The sequence below is a fragment of the Ceratosolen solmsi genome, unplaced genomic scaffold (assembly GCF_000503995.2).
Source record: "Ceratosolen solmsi marchali unplaced genomic scaffold, CerSol_1.0 scaffold148, whole genome shotgun sequence".
Lineage (NCBI taxonomy): Eukaryota > Metazoa > Arthropoda > Insecta > Hymenoptera > Agaonidae > Ceratosolen > Ceratosolen solmsi.
In genome coordinates this window covers 1,499,603-1,521,395 of record NW_011948446.1, presented here as the reverse complement: position 1 = coordinate 1,521,395, position 21,793 = coordinate 1,499,603, and the positions used below count along the sequence as shown (strand labels likewise).

General features: G+C 24.7%; 3 protein-coding genes across 5 annotated transcripts; 2 read left to right on the top strand and 1 right to left on the bottom strand.

Annotated features, from left to right (window-relative positions):
- Positions 1-215: 215 nt before the first annotated feature.
- On the top strand, positions 216-7,994 carry Oseg5 (intraflagellar transport protein Oseg5). Its single transcript, XM_011504588.1, has 15 exons — positions 216-365; positions 833-1,014; positions 1,209-1,319; positions 1,429-1,607; positions 1,776-1,865; positions 2,091-2,228; positions 2,316-2,440; positions 2,970-3,218; positions 3,554-3,717; positions 4,046-4,243; positions 4,673-4,823; positions 5,158-5,329; positions 5,765-5,887; positions 7,370-7,660; positions 7,751-7,994. Exons 1-15 carry the CDS (start codon positions 271-273, stop codon positions 7,856-7,858), a joined length of 2,376 nt encoding a protein of 791 aa, XP_011502890.1. The 5' UTR covers positions 216-270; the 3' UTR covers positions 7,859-7,994.
- Positions 7,995-9,997: 2,003 nt separating this feature from the next.
- Positions 9,998-12,405, top strand: LOC105366222 (uncharacterized). Its single transcript, XM_011504587.1, has 3 exons — positions 9,998-10,021; positions 10,805-11,115; positions 12,123-12,405. Exons 2-3 carry the CDS (start codon positions 10,978-10,980, stop codon positions 12,396-12,398), a joined length of 414 nt encoding a protein of 137 aa, XP_011502889.1. The 5' UTR covers positions 9,998-10,021; positions 10,805-10,977; the 3' UTR covers positions 12,399-12,405.
- A 1,355-nt stretch (positions 12,406-13,760) lies between these two features.
- LOC105366221 (bcl-2-related ovarian killer protein) lies at positions 13,761-21,420 on the bottom strand. Of its 3 annotated transcripts, none has more exons than XM_011504584.1 (4): positions 20,975-21,420; positions 18,827-19,130; positions 14,744-15,193; positions 13,761-13,927 (listed from the first exon to the last, which is right to left on the bottom strand). In XM_011504584.1, exons 2-4 carry the CDS (start codon positions 19,058-19,060, stop codon positions 13,793-13,795), a joined length of 819 nt encoding a protein of 272 aa, XP_011502886.1. In that variant the 5' UTR covers positions 19,061-19,130; positions 20,975-21,420; the 3' UTR covers positions 13,761-13,792. The 3 variants fall into 3 exon arrangements, with proteins under 3 accessions (XP_011502886.1, XP_011502887.1, XP_011502888.1); XM_011504585.1 differs by lacking the exon at positions 20,975-21,420 and adding an exon at positions 19,197-19,316; XM_011504586.1 differs by lacking the exon at positions 20,975-21,420 and adding an exon at positions 19,197-19,316 and having other exon boundaries at positions 18,827-19,114.
- Between the last annotated feature and the right edge of the window lie 373 nt (positions 21,421-21,793).

Here is a 21,793-nt window from a genome sequence, read left to right as displayed (position 1 = left end):
ATTAGTAAATTGATTTAAAAGTTCTGAATAAATCAATGCATTAAATACTTATACTAGCAGCAGATATAAAAAATATTTTTGGAAATAGGTTTAACGTGTATTGTTTCTGTTGTGAATCTCACGTTTCTATAGCAACAATAAGATTCATTTGAACAATGATAATCTAAGTATAATTATAAATAGTTTTTTAACTTAGTAAACTTACTCACGTGTTTTTTACATCGTGTCTTATAGTGTTTAAAGTGTAAAGTATCCATAATAATTTCTGAAATGAGATTTAAAATATCTCAACAAGGGTCCAATCGACATAAGAAAACCGTCACTTGCGTCGCCTGGATTGCATCTGACGAAATTTTTTCCTGTGGGTTAGTACATCTTAGTATTTTAAATTGATGGAGAAATTGATGTTAATAATTGAAAATACAAGATCAGTATATAAATAAATATGTATGAATAAGCAATATATATTTATAAATTTCTAATGTGTAAAAAAACACTACAAAAACTATATTTGAAATTGCATTATTATTAAAATGTTGGAAATATTTCTAAAATATAAATATTATATATAATAATTATGAATATATGATTTGATTACAATGCTTAATATTTACAAAAAAAATCTAATAAATAGATTTAATAATTTTGTATTAATAAAACTTAAAAAGTATATATATATATATATATTGTTGAATTGACAAATTATTGCTTATAAATCGTATTATTACTTATAATTTATTATTCATACATTTATGCATTATTGTTTTAAGTGATTGTTATTTTTTAATATAATATTTAAATTTTATGTATATAATATTATAATTGATCTCAGCGACGATCACTTCTTAATGTCTTGGAAATTCGAGGGTGGAACGATAAACTCCAAAATTGTGACAGAATTTCCAGAGGATTTTTATCCTACGGATATGCAATGGCATCCTCGACCTGCTCAAACAAATTTAGGTGCAGTAAAAAAACAAGCAATTGATGTCCTATTGATAACAACAACGGATGGTAAATTGCAATTCTTTAGTAGAAATATAAACAAACGATTTTCCACGCTTAAAATTTATATAAAGATACTTCGAAATATCTTATTGAAAACTGAACAATGTTTAACGAAAATACCTTTTTACTGTAAAATAAATAATATGATGTACAATCTAAATGAAATTTTATCATACTTTACATCCCTTTCTTGCTTTAAGGTAAATTTCATTTGGTCAGTAAAAATGGAAGAATAGAGAAATCTATTTCTGCCCATAATGGTGCAACAATTTCTGGAAAGTGGAGTTACGACGGTTCAGCTTTATTTACAGGTTATTTCAATTAAAAAAAAAAAAAATTGAAAAAGAGTACTCCGTATTGTATTCTATATAATTTACTAAATTGAAGAAACTTAAATAATTATTATTATATTTATTTTAGCTGGTGAAGATGGTATAATAAAAGTTTGGTCTCGAAGTGGTATGCTGCGATCTACTGTTATACGATGCAATCAGCCCATACTTGCCGCGGCATGGAGTTCCGATAATTCTTCGATTTTGTACTCCCAAGGACCTTATTTGCTTATACAATCCTTGACAATTAGTTCCAAACCGCAAAAAGTAAATTGAAATTTTGTTCTACTTTTCTTAAGAATAAAATAGCTTCTATGACTTTTAATATAAAATAATGAATAATCAATAATCAATTAGCAAATGAGATATTGTATGTATTTAAATAATCCATGATTTGTTAAATATATTTCGTATAAGCATTATTTAATATTTCAGTGGCAAGCACACGAAGGTTTAATACTCGTTATATCTTGGAATCAGTTTCACGGTCTCATTATTTCTGGAGGAGAAGATTGCCGTCATAAGGTAAGCTTTTGTTAATTTCATAAATAAATCAACAAAAATTTCCATCATTCATAATTAACTTACTTGAATATACAGCAATGAACAGCAGGAGTGATATAACTGCAAACACCATTTAAAATAATGATTTTTCAATTGTATCAATGCACTTTATGTCCTAATGGCTATAAGTTCTTATCCTCATAGAACCTAAAATTATTTTAGGATTAAAGGAGTTGTGAATTTTAGATTTGGGATACCAACGGCAACCTATTGTATGCGAGCGTCGTCGGTGATTATCCCATAACAGCTGTAAATTGGTGCTTGTCCGGTAACTATGTGACCGTCGGTTCCTTTAACACCCTCAAGCTCTGTGATAAGACTGGGGTATGTATATTTACACGGCATACCGAGCATTCGGACTTTCCTCAAATAATGCGGTTTAATCACAATTCGTTCTTTATAATTGCACAGTGGTCACATTCACTTGACAAAATTCAAGTTGGCAGTATTTACAGCATTGCCTGGTCGAGCGACAGCACTCAAGTAGCACTAGCATGTAGCGACGGCAGCGTTCTCGTCGCTCACATTATCGAGAAGTAAGCACCATTTTTCACACACCCCCCCCCACCCCCCACCCCTAATTATAAAAATGATATGGACATTATTTTATTGATGCAATTAAAAAATTCCACAGTTTTAAATATTTTTGCTACTGATTATTGCTAGTATGTCTCTCCCGTAATGGATACAAAATTATACTTAGCGTATGCAAGGCTAATTTTTCTCTCCGACATGTAAAAACATTTTTGTCTTAATATTTAACGTAAATGATAACAAAAATTGAAGAAGCATTATACGTTTTAGTAGAAGTTTAGTTTTTATATTATTTGGTATAAATTCATTAACAATAAAGATAATGATAATTATAATAATGTACCAATAGCTGGTTAACTAATTTTTGTATTATACTAAAATAAAACTCTGCAAATTTATTGAATTATTCATGCGCGTACATTAATATGTGCAATTTTGAAATTACAGCCTTCAAAATAATTAATAAAATAATTTTTAATCTAAAAATACGATTAATTATAAAGCAAAAAAAATTTTGTCTTTGTTTCTGAGAAAACTGGAGTATAATGGATTTGAAGCAAATCTTGTTAAACGTAAGACGATTCAAGTAACTCAGGTAGGCAGTGACGTCAATGAAATCTTAGACATAGCAGATCGAGTGGTACAATTAGAATTTGGTTTTGACCATTTAGTCGTAATAACTCCGAGTCAATGTCATATATATTCCGTCAAGAATTGGAATACACCCGCCATATTCGATTTGAAAAATGGCTCTGTTACAGCTGTTTTACTTACAGATAAGTAAGAATATCCAGATATTACATGGAAATGTATTACATATTGAAGAAAACTACATATTCAACATATTACATATTGAAGAAAATTTCATTTGAAACTTAATTAATAATATAATCATTACCAAATTATCAAATATTTTATTGATTTGCTAAAACGATATCATATATATGGTATATAATTTATCAATTTATCCGTTTCGATGTTAAAATATAATGTTATTAAAATAATGTAAATTTCGACTCATTCAATGTTAATATTTCTCTTGATAGTTCTTAAAATGACGAAGGAGAAGCAAAAAGTTAACATTAAAAAAATTAATTTTCTTACAACTTATTTAGGCATTTTTTATTAGTCGAGGGAAGCCTTTTATCGCTGCATAGTTATCAGGGTCGATTTTTAGGTGCCCCAAAGTGGAAAGGAATGGTTCAAGAACCTCTTTATCCGCCTTGTATTTCAATCTCTGTCGATACACTTGTTGTTCGTAATCAAAGCAATCATAAAGGTAATCATCCATTCCATTTTGCTAAATTTATTTTTTATTTTTATACATTTACATTATTTGAAACTAACGTCTTACCACGAAATAACATTTTCAAGTTGTTATTTTTTTTTTTTTTGGAAATCCTAGATTAATATAACCAAATGTAATGTCACATTTTTGCATCGCATTCCAAAAAATAATAATTATTAAATGCAAATCTATTGGAATATAATTTTGTAAAACTTCCACTATTTCTATCAATATATCAATAATACCAAATGTAATGAAATAACACTGACATGATTTAGAATATAATTTAATAAAATGAAGTAATAATGTATTTTGTTAGTTTTGCATGTTTTAGAGATATCTCAAAAAAAACCTATCGCTGAAGGACAACCATACACGCACATTCAAAATATTTCCTCTTTAGCTCTGAATTACGTTGGTGGAGTTAACGATCGACAACTTGCGTTGATCGATGAAAATAAAAATTTATTTTTAATTTCTATAAGAACTAGCGGATTTGGACGTTTATGTAAAATAGGTAAATTTGAAGATGGGTAATTTTAAACAATTATTAGCTTAATTAACAGATGATATTCAAATTTTAAAATCGTTATAATAAATAAATAATACTTAAAACGAAGTTATATCGAATTCATAATGTTAGAATATTATTTTTAAATATATTAATATTAATATTATTATTTGAAATTATTAATATGCATAAATATGCTAGGAAACATAATGATAATTAATTTTAATAGAAGGATGAACGATTTAAAATTATAAAGCATTATACACGAATTATAAATTGACAAAGAGTAAAAACAGCTCTTGATTTGTAAAATCACCTTACATTATACACATCACACATTATAGTCACTGAAAAATTTTTAATCCTTTCTATTCTAATATTGAACAACGAAATTACCTTTAACGAATGCATTTAATGTCTAAATTATCTTTTTAGCTGCAATGGCACTGAATATCGCTTGGGCTATCGATGCTAATGTCTTGGCTGCGATGCTAGATGCGACCTTGTCAGTGTGGCTTTGTCCAAATTGTGTTCATTATAGCGATCGTAAAATTATACGAAAGACTCGTGTGGATAAAGATAGCAGGTAAATTTTTAGCACGAAAAATGCCAACTTATACATTATCATTTAATAACAATTGTACTGGAAAATTTAAAAACAAATCTTAACATTGCCAATGAATTTTTTCTTGTTTTAATTGGGAATTGAAAAAAAATTCCTTTTATAGAAATATATGTGATTGTTAGGTAAAATGAGATAGAATAATAATATTAATTTCAAAAATTAGTTTTTCAAGGGAATTAAATAATTTTCTTTGGAAATTTAAATAAAAAATTATTAGAGTATGTTATAAATATTACGCCTAAAAACAGACAAATCTAAAATTCGTACTGAAATAAAAATTTATATGTCCTTTCAGTGAATTTGGTAAATATCCAACCATCGTAAACGTTCAGAATGGTCTAGTAACTGTAAGACGCGGTGATGGAGCTTTAATTATTTCATCTTTTTATACATTCTTTACTAGTCTACATCAGCATATTTTAAATGGACGCTGGGAAGAAGCAGTTTCTTTATGCCGAATAGTTCAGGTTTTATTTTTTTATTGGATACTCGTATACAATTAGCCAATCAAACATTGTAACTGTTTTAATAAATTTTCAGTTACTAATCAATTTTTTCCATTTTACACATATTTTTATATTTAATTTATTCTCTAATGAATTACTAAATCACAATTAGAAATCACAAAATTTGTCCTCATAATCTATCTGTGTGTCTACAGTTTGTAAAAAAATATAGTATTTTCAATATAGTATAATTTCATTAAATATATATTAATTCTCTTTATTTAATAAAATTTTGCCTTCTTCAAAATAAAATGTAAACTGTATTATTTGTATTTATAGTTTTATATAATTGTTATATAGTTAAATATAATTGGAGCCCTCATACTTTACATTATTATTTATTATGCCGTATATATTGCATAATATATAAAACTTTATATTAATACATGGTTTTAGAATGAAACCTTATGGACTTGTATAGCAGTGATGGCTATTGACGGCAAACAATTAAATATAGCAGAAGAGGCTTGTGCAGCTATTGGTAGATACGATAAAGTTGATTATATCTGTTACATAAAGGTACCATTCATAAAATATTAAGCACATTTTTTCTATAATTGTGTTGAATAATAATATCACGGAAATTATGTTAAAAAAATTTTAAATTAAAAAGAAAATTATTTTTTATTAATAAATTAGTCAATTTTTAATGGATGAGTACTTATGGAATTATACTGCAATTGTTCATTAAACTTTCATCTTTTAAAAATTAAGTGGTCAAAGGAAAGGCATGTACGGTACAAAAACGATAGTTATTTATTATTTGGATAATCACGTGTCACTCTTCATTTAATTTAATGTAACCCAATTAATTTTTTAATTAATCTAAAAATAGAGAATAATTCACTACTCAGGTGAAAATATATATATTTACAAAAACATTTATGTTATTGGCGAGAGCCGTTTTATAATACAAGAAATAGTTTTCTCTGAAACTAGAAGATAGTTTTCTACACGAGCTTTATTATCATTAAATTGATTATGATTATTAGTGTTGAAAATAATAGGAATATGATAAATATATATGTACGCACGAGCATGCACAGGCATATTATACATAAATAAACAATATAAAAATATCAAAGTCTCTTGTACAATCTATTAATATAAAAAATTCAAAATGGACTGACATTTTACATTCAATTTATTGTCGTCATTCGAGAAACAGACTAAGTATGACTTCAACTTATTTTGTTTTATTAATTGGTAATATAATTTTAATTGATTTCTTGTTTTCATATCATAATTTTAATCGATGACTAGTTGATATGTACATGAATAATGTTATAATGAATAATTTCAATGAAATAGTTTTATTAATTGTTTATATTTGTAATTCACTTAATCTAATGTGTGCTTGATGTTAAAATCTAATAATACGGAACTGAGAGATGAGAGAAAAAAATAAGAGAATTGATGATAAGAATTTAAGTTTTCCTAATTTAATATTGTAATAGTCTTTAATAGATAGATCTTTAATAAATCAAGAATCTATTAAAAGAATATTGATAATAGGATTTAGTTACATAGAATTCTTAATTATTTAATTAAAATTTTATTTGATTTTGTAAATATATTATATTCGAAATTTATTTAATAATGTATATTATAAATTATAAATTATAAGTTATAAATTTATTATTGTTAAAATTCTTTGAAATTATCATTCTTTTGAATTAAACAAAAAGCATCTCTATGAAATCGTATCAGCGACTGGAGAAAATATTATCCTCTATTTAATGATAAAATATAACATTACAATAACATTTGATAATATAGTTATTTTTATTAAAATATTAATATTATAATCAAATATTAATACAGCGGGATATTTATAGACAAAGTTTGGCATATTTGTACAAAAAGGAAATATTGAAATGAATTGAAATTATTTATGCTATAGTTGTCTTTTCTATTTATTGTTAAATAATAATTAATTAATAATATAGTATACACAATAAATATGAATAATTAGAAAATTTTATTTTTAACATTTCATAGAAACTACCTAATGAACTGGAGAGATTGTCACAAACGGCTCTTCTAGCCGGTGATTTACAGGCAGCGGAAGGTATTCTCTTGCAAAATGGACTCACGGTTGAAGCAATCAAAATCAATATTGAAATGTACAACTGGAATAGAGCTTTAGAACTTGCAATAAAACACAAAAAGCTAGTACGAGAAGTATTGGACTCGCGTCGTCGGTATCTTGAAATTCTTGATAAAAAAGAAGTTAATCAAACCTTTCTCACTGTTCAAACAAACATAATAAAAAGTCAAGCAGCAAAAAGGGTATTATAATATCTAAACTTTTATACTTATTAAAATAAATATTATAAATAAATATAAAATAATAGTTTAAATGGTAACATTTTTTTGAAGGATCTCCGAGAAAATATGAAGGAACAGGAAAGAGAAAAGGAAGAACTTATGCATCATGAAATGGATAATAGTATTGAAGCTCAAAACATAACTACATGCGAAGAATAATATACTTCATTTTTCAATGCTATTCACAATGAAAAGAGAAGGATCCCTGATAGATGTTTTAAACAATAACCACGTTACTAATTAATAATTAATGACTCGTCACTTTATTAATCAGAAGCCTCAAACTGACTAATACTTTGCAGACTAATATTGTAATATTTTTTACACATTATTTTATCATTAGTAATTAATAATGAATGATTTGATAGAAATATAGTAAAATATTAATACTTTAAAAATCTTGAAAGGTAAGAAAAATTAAATAACAAATTTTGGTAATTTAAAAATATTTAAAAAAAAATTTTTCTTGTTTTTTTTTTTAATTTAAATAAAATAACGTTTAATATTTTAAGTAGTTTTTTGTGATAATTTTGAACGGTTTAAAAAAATATAATTAAATTGTGTAATAATGTATTTTAACGTTTATGGTTGTTGTAGCATACTTTAATAGTCAATTAAAATGAAAATATCTTTTTTTATTTTAAAAATTATATGACTCCTTTAAAAATTACTCAAATTCTATTCCTATCAATAAAACTTGTAATTGTAAAATTATAATTTAAGATATCATAAATATTATATTATTATTAATCAATGCGATTGAAAATTAATGATAGATAATATATAATGAATGTAATATGTAATTTTTTATTATGATCTATTCATTATAGAAAAATATAGATTATTACTTGTAAATGAAATAAATATTTACATATAATGTATGGTGAAACTAACTAATTCACTATATAAAATATTACATAAATTATAATTTATTCATTACTAAGATTATACGTTAAGATTCTATAATATAATATAATTTGTTTTTTTTTTAATACATTTTGGGTATACAAATTTTTTCAGTCATTTAAAAGTTTTTTTTCGTAAAAAAAAGATTATAGACATTACAATTCCATTCGACTTAGTGTTTTTAAATATACATTTTCAATCTTACTAACTTGGTCTGTTGTGTGAATAATATTTATCATTTTATAAAAGCTTATGTTTACTTCATTGTAAATAATCTGTTTTGCATATAAATAAATACAAAAATTAGAAAATAAATAAAATATTGTACTATTCTAAATATACATTTACACAAGTATTATTTAAAATGCTTATAACTTTTTTTTATTGTAAAATGAAAAACTTTAAACTATAAATTAATGTATCATAAATATCAAGAAGACTATTGAATATGGACGAACCCACTATAAATAAATACTTAAATTATTCATTTTTATTTTTTTTTGTCGTTTCAGTCTTTACTTTAAAATTTGTATATATAGAAGTAAAGTATAATATAAGAAGATTAATTAATCCAATTAAAAAATAGATGTTATCTATAAAAATCTAAAACTTTTTATTTCAAAATTAACTATAAACTTCATGTAATGTTATTTTAAGTCAATAATTAATTGATGTCTTAATGTTTCTCAATGCAAATAATTATAATTCATCGTTGCCAATAAAATTACTTAATAATTAATACAGTTTATTTTAATTAATACTTATAGTTCTTATTTTATACTTACATACTATATTTTTGTAAATGATAAATATTAACTGTTAATAGACACATAATTATTGTGATTATTGCATTAAGTGTTATTTATAATATTAATTTAATTGTATGTGCATTTACAAGTACTTGTATATTTTTGTATAAAAGGTCATTTTTTGATGACTTTAATATTTTAAAAATTAACCTTTATATAAAAATTCTATTAAAAACTTAATAAAATAATAATCCTCGTCCATTAACAGTTAATAATTATATATCATTATATATCTTTATTATATAGTATTGTTTATATCATATATATTCCATATTGACACTGTTCATAATCAAATGTAATTAAGAATTTAATTATTTATTATTTCTAGGCAAACGTAACAAATATAAAGTTATGAATAAAACGATGAACTTTAATACATAACAATGTAATAATTCTGTTATCGATAAAATAACATTTGAATAACAAAATATAAAATAAAAAACAAAGTTATCTTTTATACACGACCTTTTAATTCTTATTTTTACATTAGAATGCTTTTTTGTATTAAAAACACTAATATAGTAAGAAAAATAATAGAAAGTTTAAAAAATGAAGTGTTCAATATTATTTACATTACTTTTGATCTTCTCCGAATTATTGTATATATGTATGTATGTTTTTAAACTATAAAATATATTTTGATTTGGTATACAAAATTTAATGTATAATATTATTAATGAAGCAAATGGAAGAGTTGAATGAATTATATTTAACTAAATAAATTTGAAACTTATTTGTTTAAATGATGAGAAAGATAAATTACAGTTTTTTAATTCATCGATATCATTAATCATATCATCGCACATTATAGATTTTTTTTTTATATATATTTTTAATTAATTATTTAAATATAACTGTTTAAAATAACTGACAAATATTTGTATTATTATAATAATGATTATACCCGCAGTTCCTATCTCAACTTTTCTCAACCATTGACTTTGTACTTTAGTTGGCGAATTTCATAAAATATTTTGCCTTACTTCATTTAACTCAGGAGCTTTAACATAATTTTTTAGAAAATACAGTAAGAAAAAGATTGAAATAAAGAATGTAAATAAACTTTTTGAATTTTATCGAATAACTTCTAAACAAACCAGGTCGAACTGTAATGCTCTGTTCTGAAAAAGTGCTACAGTGTAACGAAAGTCTGTCACAAAGCGATTAAAGCTGCTATGGATGTGAATAATGCTATGAATGTGCTCTCGTGTAGTGACTATAGCTTATCAAAAGATTTTTTTGAATAAATGATGAAGAAACAATTATAGAAATATAAAATAATAATGATCCGAAAAGATTTTAAATCAAGAAAATTGGAATACTGATTATTTATGATATACATAATAAAAATATACATGGAAATTCATCATAGTAACTGAAATTTTAACAGGTTTTTCCAACAATTTTGATACACAAAACGCAACTATATACGAATTCCCATTTCTTGCAACGCTCAGATTCCGGAAGACTAACCAGCAATTCTGCACTGGTGCAATCATACATTCGCTTCATATTATCACGGCGGCTCATTGTGTCGTGGATCAAAATGTCAAGTTCCCTGACATGATCGTCGTCGTGGGAACTGATGAACCGAATGGTCAAGGTGAAGTGTATAAGATTAAAATACTTTCTGTTCATCCTGAATTCACAGGAAATATATCGGATAAAGCTGTTTTATTGAAAAATATCGCTGTACTTACGGTAGGTTATAGTACAAATATAATGATGTATTGAAAGATAATCATTATATAACTTTCTTACATTCCTAATAGCCATTTCAACAAAATCAAAATCATCGAAATACATACTTAAATCATTTCAAAATATCTTTAAAAGTAATTCGATTATTCTGAAATATAATTATTTTCATTATTAATAATTGTTGGATATCCGTAAGTAAATGTATTTAAATGCCTTACTCTGACTTTATTCTAAAAGATTAAGGATTGGAAATTATCCACATATTTGTTTAGATGTGATATGTTTTATTAGATGTATATGTGATTAAGTATTTAAATCTTACTGTAAGAAAAGACTGTTATAAAAAACACACTCCTGGAACTTGTTATAAATGTACACTACATGCTGTCGATGCTAATTTATAATCAGTCTCCATGTACTTAAAAAAAAAAAGTGATTCTTCTTATGAATTTCTAATGGTATATTAAAATAAGATTCTCTCCATTTTCTCATTGTTTGATAACTTAGTATATTGACTGTTACATGTATAATCCAATAATTATCATTAAAACCCTTTTAATTTAATATCGATTAAAACTTAATTGAAAGTGATTAAATAGCAAATCATTCTTATTTCTAATTAGATAAATATGAAATTTTATTTTTTTCCTTCAAAGTTTATATATAAAATCTATATCTATACATTTATGTATTTCTGAATGAATTTTCATTTTCTCTTGAAATTTATTAACAAATAAAATCTACATGATTCCTTTCCTTACTTTTAGAAGATTAATTTTAATATTTATAATATTTCCATAAATACTTTTTTTATTTTATGAAAATAAGAAGCCAAAACAATGTCATTTATTTCAATGTTTATTCATAATTTCAAAAATGAATTATTAAAAGGTATACGTACCTTAAGGATATTTTATGAAATAGATTTACGTACTACAATATTCTTTATTTGTCAAATATTATTTGAATAACAGTGAAATTTATTTAATAATTTTTTTATATTCTAGCTTGAAAAGGAAATTACTTTCAAAGACAAACAAAAAAAAGTTGAAATTTCAACAAACTCTGTTCATAAAAATGATGCTGCAATTATTGCTGGTTGGGGCATGTCTACCTATAAGTCAAATACGCCTCCCGACCCACTAGCAAAAGCTTCAATGACTGTAGTCCATGCTTCAGCATGCTCGAATCTTGTTAAATATGTTGTTCATGACGGACAATTATGCGCTTTTAAATCTAAAGGAAGTGGCCCATCTCCCGTAAGTATTTTCATAATGATATAGCTGACTAAATAAACATGACGGCAATTACATTTTTATATTATTCTTTGTAAATGATGATACTAATAATAATAATGCAAATATTTTGTTAGTGATTCATATGCATTATACTATTTTAATATTCTTTTACAGGGTGATCTCGGTGGACCATTAATTAGCAGTGGTAAAGTTATTGGCATTTTTTCGTACAAAAGTAAAAAAACTGATCCAGACTTATACACGAGCATTTATGAGTCTTTAACTTTCATTAAATCCGTAGTAAATTTGCAATGAATTCCTTTTACTCTAGATTATATTGAAAACAAAAAGTATTATTATTTAAATTATTAAAAATAATAATTTTTTAATAGTAAAAACTTAAATATTTATATCTATACATCAATAAATATGATTCTCTGATATTATGAATAATCGATAATGTCATTCGCCTATTAAAGTATCGTAAAATACTGAAAATTATTTATAATATTATGTCTATTATTATATCTTATATTTATTGGATTAATATATTTTTTGTGATATATTATATTATTCATGAAAGTATCATATGCATTAAAAAATGATCTTGAGATGATTTGTTATTCGAAATTTCTATACCTATAAGTACATTAAAATATCTTGTTTATTATTATAATTTCTACTTTATGAAAATAAAAATTATTATGTCATTTGCTAAAGCTAAAAGGTCAGGTGGATTTACCATATGGAGAGATTATTAGATATAATTTTACAAAAATCATGCCAAACCTCATAATTTTTTATTTATTTCAATTTGTCCTTATTTAATAAAGTCACAAAAGATTTAGACAAAACACAATAACTTTTGTATCCTCTTCGATAGAAAACGGAGCAAAAATAATTTAAATACTTTTATTATTCGTTATTTTTATATGCGGAATCAACATTACATTTTATAATAAGTACTTACAAATATTCCAAGGTAATTATATCTTTTAGTATCGATTATGCTTCATTTTAATGCGAGTAAATAAATGGAAATGTTGAAATATTAGTTCATTGAATAGATGATAAAAATTGTCCATAAACAGGATAAGCAGTTCAATTTATAATGAAATGCTATTTATTACCTCAATCTCAATCTCATTTCACGTATTCTCATATTCTTTATAATTTAGTACATGAGGCTTAATACGTTAAATGAACTGATACATTTTTCTGAAATAAAATTTATTTTCGTAAAAGTAAATTTTAGTAATAACATTTTTATTTAATAGATTATATTTTTTTAATGTAACATACTTTTTTTATATTAAAAATTTTGTGTGTAATTTTACGTCATTAAATAAAATACATTATATACAAATATAATATAAATATTGGTGGAAACATGTAAATTTCCTAAAACATATGTTTCTTTATCGTAGTAAATAATTTTATTACAATAAAAATATCCTGATTGATGTTGAAAGAATGCTGATAAATATTGTTGTTATGGCGATGAATAAAATTACTGTATTAGTTTGCCATCCTATTTGTTTTAGCACTGGTCTGTACCGTATAATCAAAGCATTCTGAAATAATATTTCATTCATGTAATTTATCAAATATACAAAATTTGTACTTAAAATATTACAAATTCACATTATATTTTATACACGTACTAAATATTTTGTAATCTTTATATTAAAAAATGCTTTTATATTATAAATAATAAGAAATTCAACAAAGCAAATGAATTTTCTTACACGGATTCCATGAAGATGAATAACTAATAAAATATCATTAAAGAATGTCATAAATATGCAAAACAATTTAAAACAATTTTTATATTTAAGAAATTTTTATAAATGAAAATATTACAATTAAAAGTTAAGTATTAAAGTTAGTACAAATATCAATACACAAAAATTATCTACATTTAATGAAATATAGGAAAAAAATTATATAAAAAATATAATCTTTTACGTAAGGAATGAGCTTCAATTTAAATATTAACGAATAAAAAAATTTTTAAATATATGAAATGACTTCAATTATTGTAAGAGTTGCTTTAAAATGCATGTGTGCAAATCTACATTGACTGATTATTATATTAGAATAAGAAAATATAAATTTCACGACAAATAGTTGGATATATTACAAATACGAAATATATATGAAAAACTGCAAAGCAAACCAGATTCATTGCTCGTGAGATACTTCGGACAGTATTGTATGTTATTTGATATAGTAGAAATATTTATTGAAAGCATTTTACGGCAAGAGGTGTTACGATTATAATAAAATTAAAAATTGTCACGTCTGGGATTGTATTAAAAATCTGGTAGATTACAGGCGCGACTCTAAGATAATGAGAAGAGGAAAAACAATAGAATAAGAAGACGGACCCATCCACCGTTGGCCTGAATCCACGCAGCGAGGTCTTCTTCGAGCACCATCGCCATGGCTCGCTGTATGGTAACGAGAAACTCCGGTTTTCCCTGTCTGACGCAGTCGACGGCCATGCCTCCGGCAATCGCGTACAGGGCGACGATTTTCTCCCAGCTGCATTCTCCAGTCCTGAGCATCTCCCGAGCGACATCGGTCAAGGCCTCAGTCACCCGCTGCTCGCTCCTAAAGGCGCCACAACCGATCTGCCGACCGACCCTCTCGAACAACTTCGGATGCATTCTCTCGAGCTCAGTGCCCACGGCCGCAAGCTCTGGGTAAACTTCAGCGACCAAGGCACCGCCGGACAGGAGTTTCGCGCTCCGCATCCGCTTTAGGCCGAGCTTCCGTCGGAAAATACCCGAGCGCTTAAGTCGGTTGCGCATGTATTGCGCACACAATGATGTGCCCTGTCGAATTGTCGAGCAATTATATTGCGGGTCATCTACTTTTCTACGCCGATGTAGCGCCAAGGAATGAACAATGATGATTTGTCAATATTTTACTTTATATATTAAAATCTAGTGGTTCCGTACAAATTCACATACGATAAAATCAAATAATAAAAATGCATATTTTATAAAAATTTAAATGAACTTTTATGACAAAAGTAATATAAGCCAAAACTTTGCTTTTCTGCCCACCACTATGATTTATGTATTTTCAATATCAATTATATAAACTTTTATAACTAAAAATAAAATGTTATAACTAAAAGTAAAACATATACTTGAATTAATATTATGTTATATTAAATAGTTTCATATTTTGCTATAAACAATATTTAAATGATTACGTTCTAGATTACAAGATACTATTATTTGTATTAATTTTATAAATACAATAATAAAAATGTAAAGTTTAATATGACTTCCGAGTCCTCTGAGAAATAGTACATACTACATACCAAATGACTAAAATTCCAAATGTCATTGAGTGAAAATTATTTTATTATTAAGCTACTAATCAAAGAAAAATAATATAAAATACAATTTTTTTTCAATTTGACATAATAATTTGATAATTTTTTTATCTTAAAAAATTAAATTATAGAACTAACAAAGTAAATATATTGTGACATATTTGCTTATTAAAAATTAAAAGTAAATCAGTTTTTACGAACGGATTTACGAACATATATATAGAATTGTATGTATATAGATATATATGATTCGTTTAAAAAAAAAAACACACATATATATATATATATATATATATATATATATATATATACACACACATCTTATAGATCTTTTAAATTAATTTAAGATTTATGTACTAATTTATTATTTATCACTGGTTGAATTAATTAAACTTTCATATCTAAAAATCGTTATTTAACTTTATGTTATTACATTAAAATTTTTTTAATTTATATATAATATAACTTATATAATTATATATTATTATATATTATATATATTATATAACTTTAATTTATAGTATAAAAATTCTATTTTAATATATTTTTGTAAAAATTTTATACTGTAAATTCATAAAATTTTTCTGTTTGTAAGAGTAGAAGTTTAATTTTTTTATGGATATCATATATTAATTTTATTTCCGTATGAAAACATTCGAAAAATTTGTTTCCGTGTTTGAAGTATATATCATTTCCTTCGTAATTTCGGAACGATGTTCAATTTATATAAATATTAATAATTATTTCTATTTTTAACTTTACGTTATTAACAAACGTTATTGGAATTTTTTTTCTTTTCTTTTCCTTTTTTTTTTTTTTTTAAAGTAATGAAAAATGTATTGTTCACAAAATTATTTATCTTTTCTTCAGAAACATAACATTTTCATATTATCTTTAATTCTGTTGCTTTAAATTTTATTCTAATATATATATTTATATATAACATAATATTTATATTTTAATATATATATTGTCAATTAAAAAATATACATATCGCTAGAAAATTATTTTACTGTTAATTATATATATTTATTGATATTTATTAACTGAAAATTTATTATTTAAACATAATTAATAATATTTATAATAACATTATTTGACTATATCTACAAGATCTGTATTAAAGTAAAAAATTTAATTTTGTGATTGTTATTTCGAATTTATTATGCCTTATTTAAATTCAATTTGTATGTATGCAATTAATATTTTCTATAGACACTTTAATGTATATTCTATAAATATAGTATAGCTTACAAAAATAAATGTTTGACTAAATAATTTCGTTATTAGATCTTTATTTAATCTTTACATTCAAATAAATCATTGAGAAAAATTATGATAGAATGTATATATAATTTATATAGAACTTTAAAACTTTGATTATATTTTTATTTAATATTTGAACCTAATTTTTAGTTGAATACTAAGGAAAATACAAGTATTACGAAGGATGACGCGTTATTGTATATTTATTGACGTCAACAACTTGTTTACGTTTAGTTACTGCATATAATCATTCCTATTTCATTTTTCTTATCCAATATGCAGATTTATTAAAAAACTTATTATCGTTTCCTTTTTTTCTCGTATATACTAATTTATGTTTACGAAGGTACTAATTTTGTAATCATTATTATAAATTTTTGTTAATATTGAGACAGCATATTGTTATACAAGAATATCAATACATAAGCTATACATTAAATGGTAATAGAATTAATGAATTTAAAAATTCATAACCACATAAAATACATGTTACTAAAATATGTACTAATAAAATATAAAAATTAGCTGATAAATTACTTTCTTACAATTTAACTTTTTATTACTGAAGGTCTGTATACCGTATTAATGAATTTGTAATAATTTTTTATGTTAAAAATTTCTTTGAAATGAAAAATTTGGTCAAGTACAAATTCGAAATTCAAATAGAAGCGATAGAAATAAAATTATTTATATACAAATATAAGACAGCTTATTTTACTGCTGTCATAAGTGTGTGTGATTAAACCGATGTAAATGTCGATCAAAAAGAAATAAAATTTGTTCGTGAAGGAATGCGTATGATTTAAAATCAGTATGTCTAGAATACAAAGGCTGATCAGAACTTCTTAGCCAAGAAATGGCGATAACAGACAACAGTTTTATTTTTATTATGTAATATGTAATATTTATTATTTAAATTTTTAACATATAAGATATTTAATAAAAATTATTTCATTAAAAATAAGATAAATTTGAAATCAATGTTATATATTCAATTTTCATTATTTGTATACAGATATTTTTAAATAAAAATAAAACTACTTAATTAAATAAAATATTAAAAATTCTAAATAAATAAGATTTTCGAATTAAAAAAAGTAAGGAAACTTATTAGTGCTACAAAATTACTTCAATTTCTGTCTAAACTTTTGTAAGCGCTTTACAAACATAGAATAAGATATTTTAATTATTTTATTAATAAATAAATAAAAAACGATGAAATATCTTTGACGATTATCTAGACGAATTACATATTCTTAAAATATAAATTCTCAGATAAATTTGCAGAGGCTCCGAATGAAATGCACAATGTAGATTAATCATTTACCTGAACATATTTAATTATTATTTAATTTTAAGCATCATTTAATTATTTTTTATTATATATCTACTATTAATAAAAATTTGTGTATATATATATATATATATATACATATACATGTATATAATTTGTATATTTATTTATATCACACAAATATTTCTATTAAATAAATAATATTTTTATTAGCGCGTACAAATCTATACTAAAGATGATGAAAATTACATATTAATTCAAGAAATTTGTAAAAAAAATAATTTCTGCTAAGAATGTTTTTATTCAAATTCACATGTTTTTTATAGTTCTAGTTTGTAACTTTATTTTAAGCTGAAATATTTATTATGATAAATATAATAATCAGATATTGATTTATGAATACATAAAATGTAATAATCAGAAATAAAAATAGACCATTTTCTATGAGTATTTTATTATAAATAAAAGTTGTGTGTGTGTCTGTGCGTGTAATTTAAGCACGCGTGTATAATATATATATATATATATATATATATATATATAAATTATAAAATAATGTACCTGTGAAACCGTAAGCTCCACGGAAACTGATAAGGAGCGCCATCCGATAGTTCGCGATATTTTTCGAGAAACGACATCGCTGACATTGCTTAATCTGCGTCGAGCAACATCGAAAGCATCTGGATGTCCTCCGAGGCCGATTAGGTTTGCTGCAAGACTTCCCCTACGGAAGCTGCGTGTTTCCTCCGTTCGCACTTGTAGGTTCGACAGTCTCGAGGAACCTGATTGATCCATTTATTGCAAGGTTCACTTCTCTACTTCTCTCGAACTTCATTAGAATCTGTGCTACTATTGATATGAATGCCTATTTAATAAATGAGGACGTAGTATTAACAGTTGAATACTCTTACTTAATTTTCTTGATACATACATGTTCAACTATTCTCTACTTAAAATAGAGTACCGTGGTACGATGTGAAAAGATAAAAGTAAAAACCATATGCTATTCGCAAATATTAAGTTTTATTTGTTTCCATACATTTACGGCATAAGTACACAATATAAATTATTCAAATTTTAATTAACGTCAGTTTATTAAATAACTTCCTTATTTATGTTGCGCTTAAATAGTAAAAGTAAAAATATGGTGGTTGCGTATATTATTATGTTTTTGTCATGTAAGACACTAGTACTGCTAAATGTAAATTTTTAGTATGACTCTGTAAAGATTGCATAAGAGTTTCGATAAAACTTCACTGTCGCATTAACCTAGCAACATAGACTTCTATCATGTTTATGCTGTACAATCACTATTAGTACAAAAATTAATTGTATTTTATTTTAAGCTTACATTTTTTTTATTTAATACAATTTTTAATATCATTGTTTCATAGAAACTTAATAGAAGAATATTTTATTGATTACGGAAATTTTTAATTTAAAAAATTACGTTAACATTCTATAATATGAATAATTAAAATAAATAATTTTACTCTTAAAATGTCGACAATATTTTAATTATATTTCAATTGTATTAAAAATAATCAATTATATAGATGTGAACTTTATATCTAGATATTCTTTTATTATATTAAATATTTGGGCAAAGTTAATAGTTTTACTTTATTAATTGTACCAAATAATAAAATGTTACAGAATTAATTTCAAGCTTTATACTTAAATAATTTATTTTCAATTATACTAATTGAAAATTGATTTTTGTTAACACATAACGATACTAAAAATAAGCATAATATCTTAATTAATCAATAAATAATCTTTGTTTAGTAAGATAAAGTATCTTATCGTGCATGTTGAAAGGTAAATGCTTTAAAATTTCATATTAATAAATTTAAAAATGTAATGTAACTATTGAATAATATCTAAGTTTATTTTGTAATAATAATTTGTAATAATAATTTGTAATCATTTTTAAATGAATGATATAATGAGAAAAATAAATATCAAATTTTTATAATTACCTAAATTATTATTTATTAATTATAATAGAAATCTATTTGATAAATGCTATTTTTAACGAATGTGATATATAAAAAAAATAGATGTACAAATAATATATAAGAAAATTATGTTAATTGTATCATTCATTTAAAAAAATATTACCAATATCAATATGAAATATTAAATATTGTTTAATTATTTCAACATTAAGTACAAAAACATTATTAAAATTTCTTTCTAAAAATGGCGTAGGGAAACATATTAAATTATAGCTAAAGTACCTATTTATAATCAATATTTTTTAATAGATTTATCAAAAATATAAAATAATTTATAATCTGTGTTTATTAAATATTAATTATTTGGTTACATTTTTATGTCTACGCATTTAACCACTATTTCTTCTCTTTTATTTTCTTTTGTACGTTAGAAAGGCTGTCAATTATAAAAAAAAAATACGTACATTATGTTCATGTCCAGTTATAAGTCTATTGAATTTAAAAAAGACAATACAGCCCAGTCGTAATCACTGCGTAAAAAACTTTATCAATGGTACTTGAAAGTCAAAGATATAATTTTAGCACGTGTTCTCATCGTAGAAATTGAACAATACCGAAAATCATGAATAGTGTGTGTGTGCATGTGTGTTTAGAAAAAGTGTGAATTGATAATGAAAGAATTAAACTAATTGCACCTCTATGCACATATCACTCAAACATTTGAGAATCCCACATCCCAGCAACTTACTCGTAATAGAAAAAAAGTAGGAGCACACAACGCATTTCGGCGCTTGGGCAGTTTGACAAAGGAATCACGGGGACCCGAGGTAGTGCCGATCGCCACAGCAAGGAGAAGACTGCGGACTGCCCGTCTCCCGGAAGTCCGGAGAGCAGATCACGACCTCTCACCATCAGTGGCTCACCGCAGCGACACCTCGCTACCGCTGCGTCCTCGTCCTCGTCTTCGTCCTTCAACCTACACGGCCAGCACCTCATACTAATAGCCCACGAAGCTTATGTTTATTTGTTTCCGAGCCCCACGTACTCTTATCGAATGTCACCTCGTCGTATAACGAACGCACACGTACAATAAAACGCCCGCGGAAATAGTTGGCAAATGTCTTATCTGGCTTACTGATATTGTTAATTATGCATCGTTGACCCAACTATTAAAATTTCCGGCACTAGCCTCAACCTCCATCTATAATTTCCATCAATTACGGGTATGCGTAAACTCATGAAAAATTGATATCTAATGAAGATAGATGAATTATACTTAACATTTAATATCCATTATAATAAATGAAACTATTTTAATGTGGCTAATATTAATTATTCATGTTATGCTATTACTGGTGAAATGGAATGTATTTTCAATGGTTTAAAATAATGATTTTTTTTTTTAATTTATAAAATGCTGGTATCAAGTCTCTTTTTTTGCTCGAATGATAAAGGTAATTCATATTTCTTTACAGTCCAATAATCCGAGCATATATTGAGGTTACGTAAGCTTCGATACTAATTTCATTGTCTTTTGCCGCGTATGTATTGAATTAGAAGGAGATAT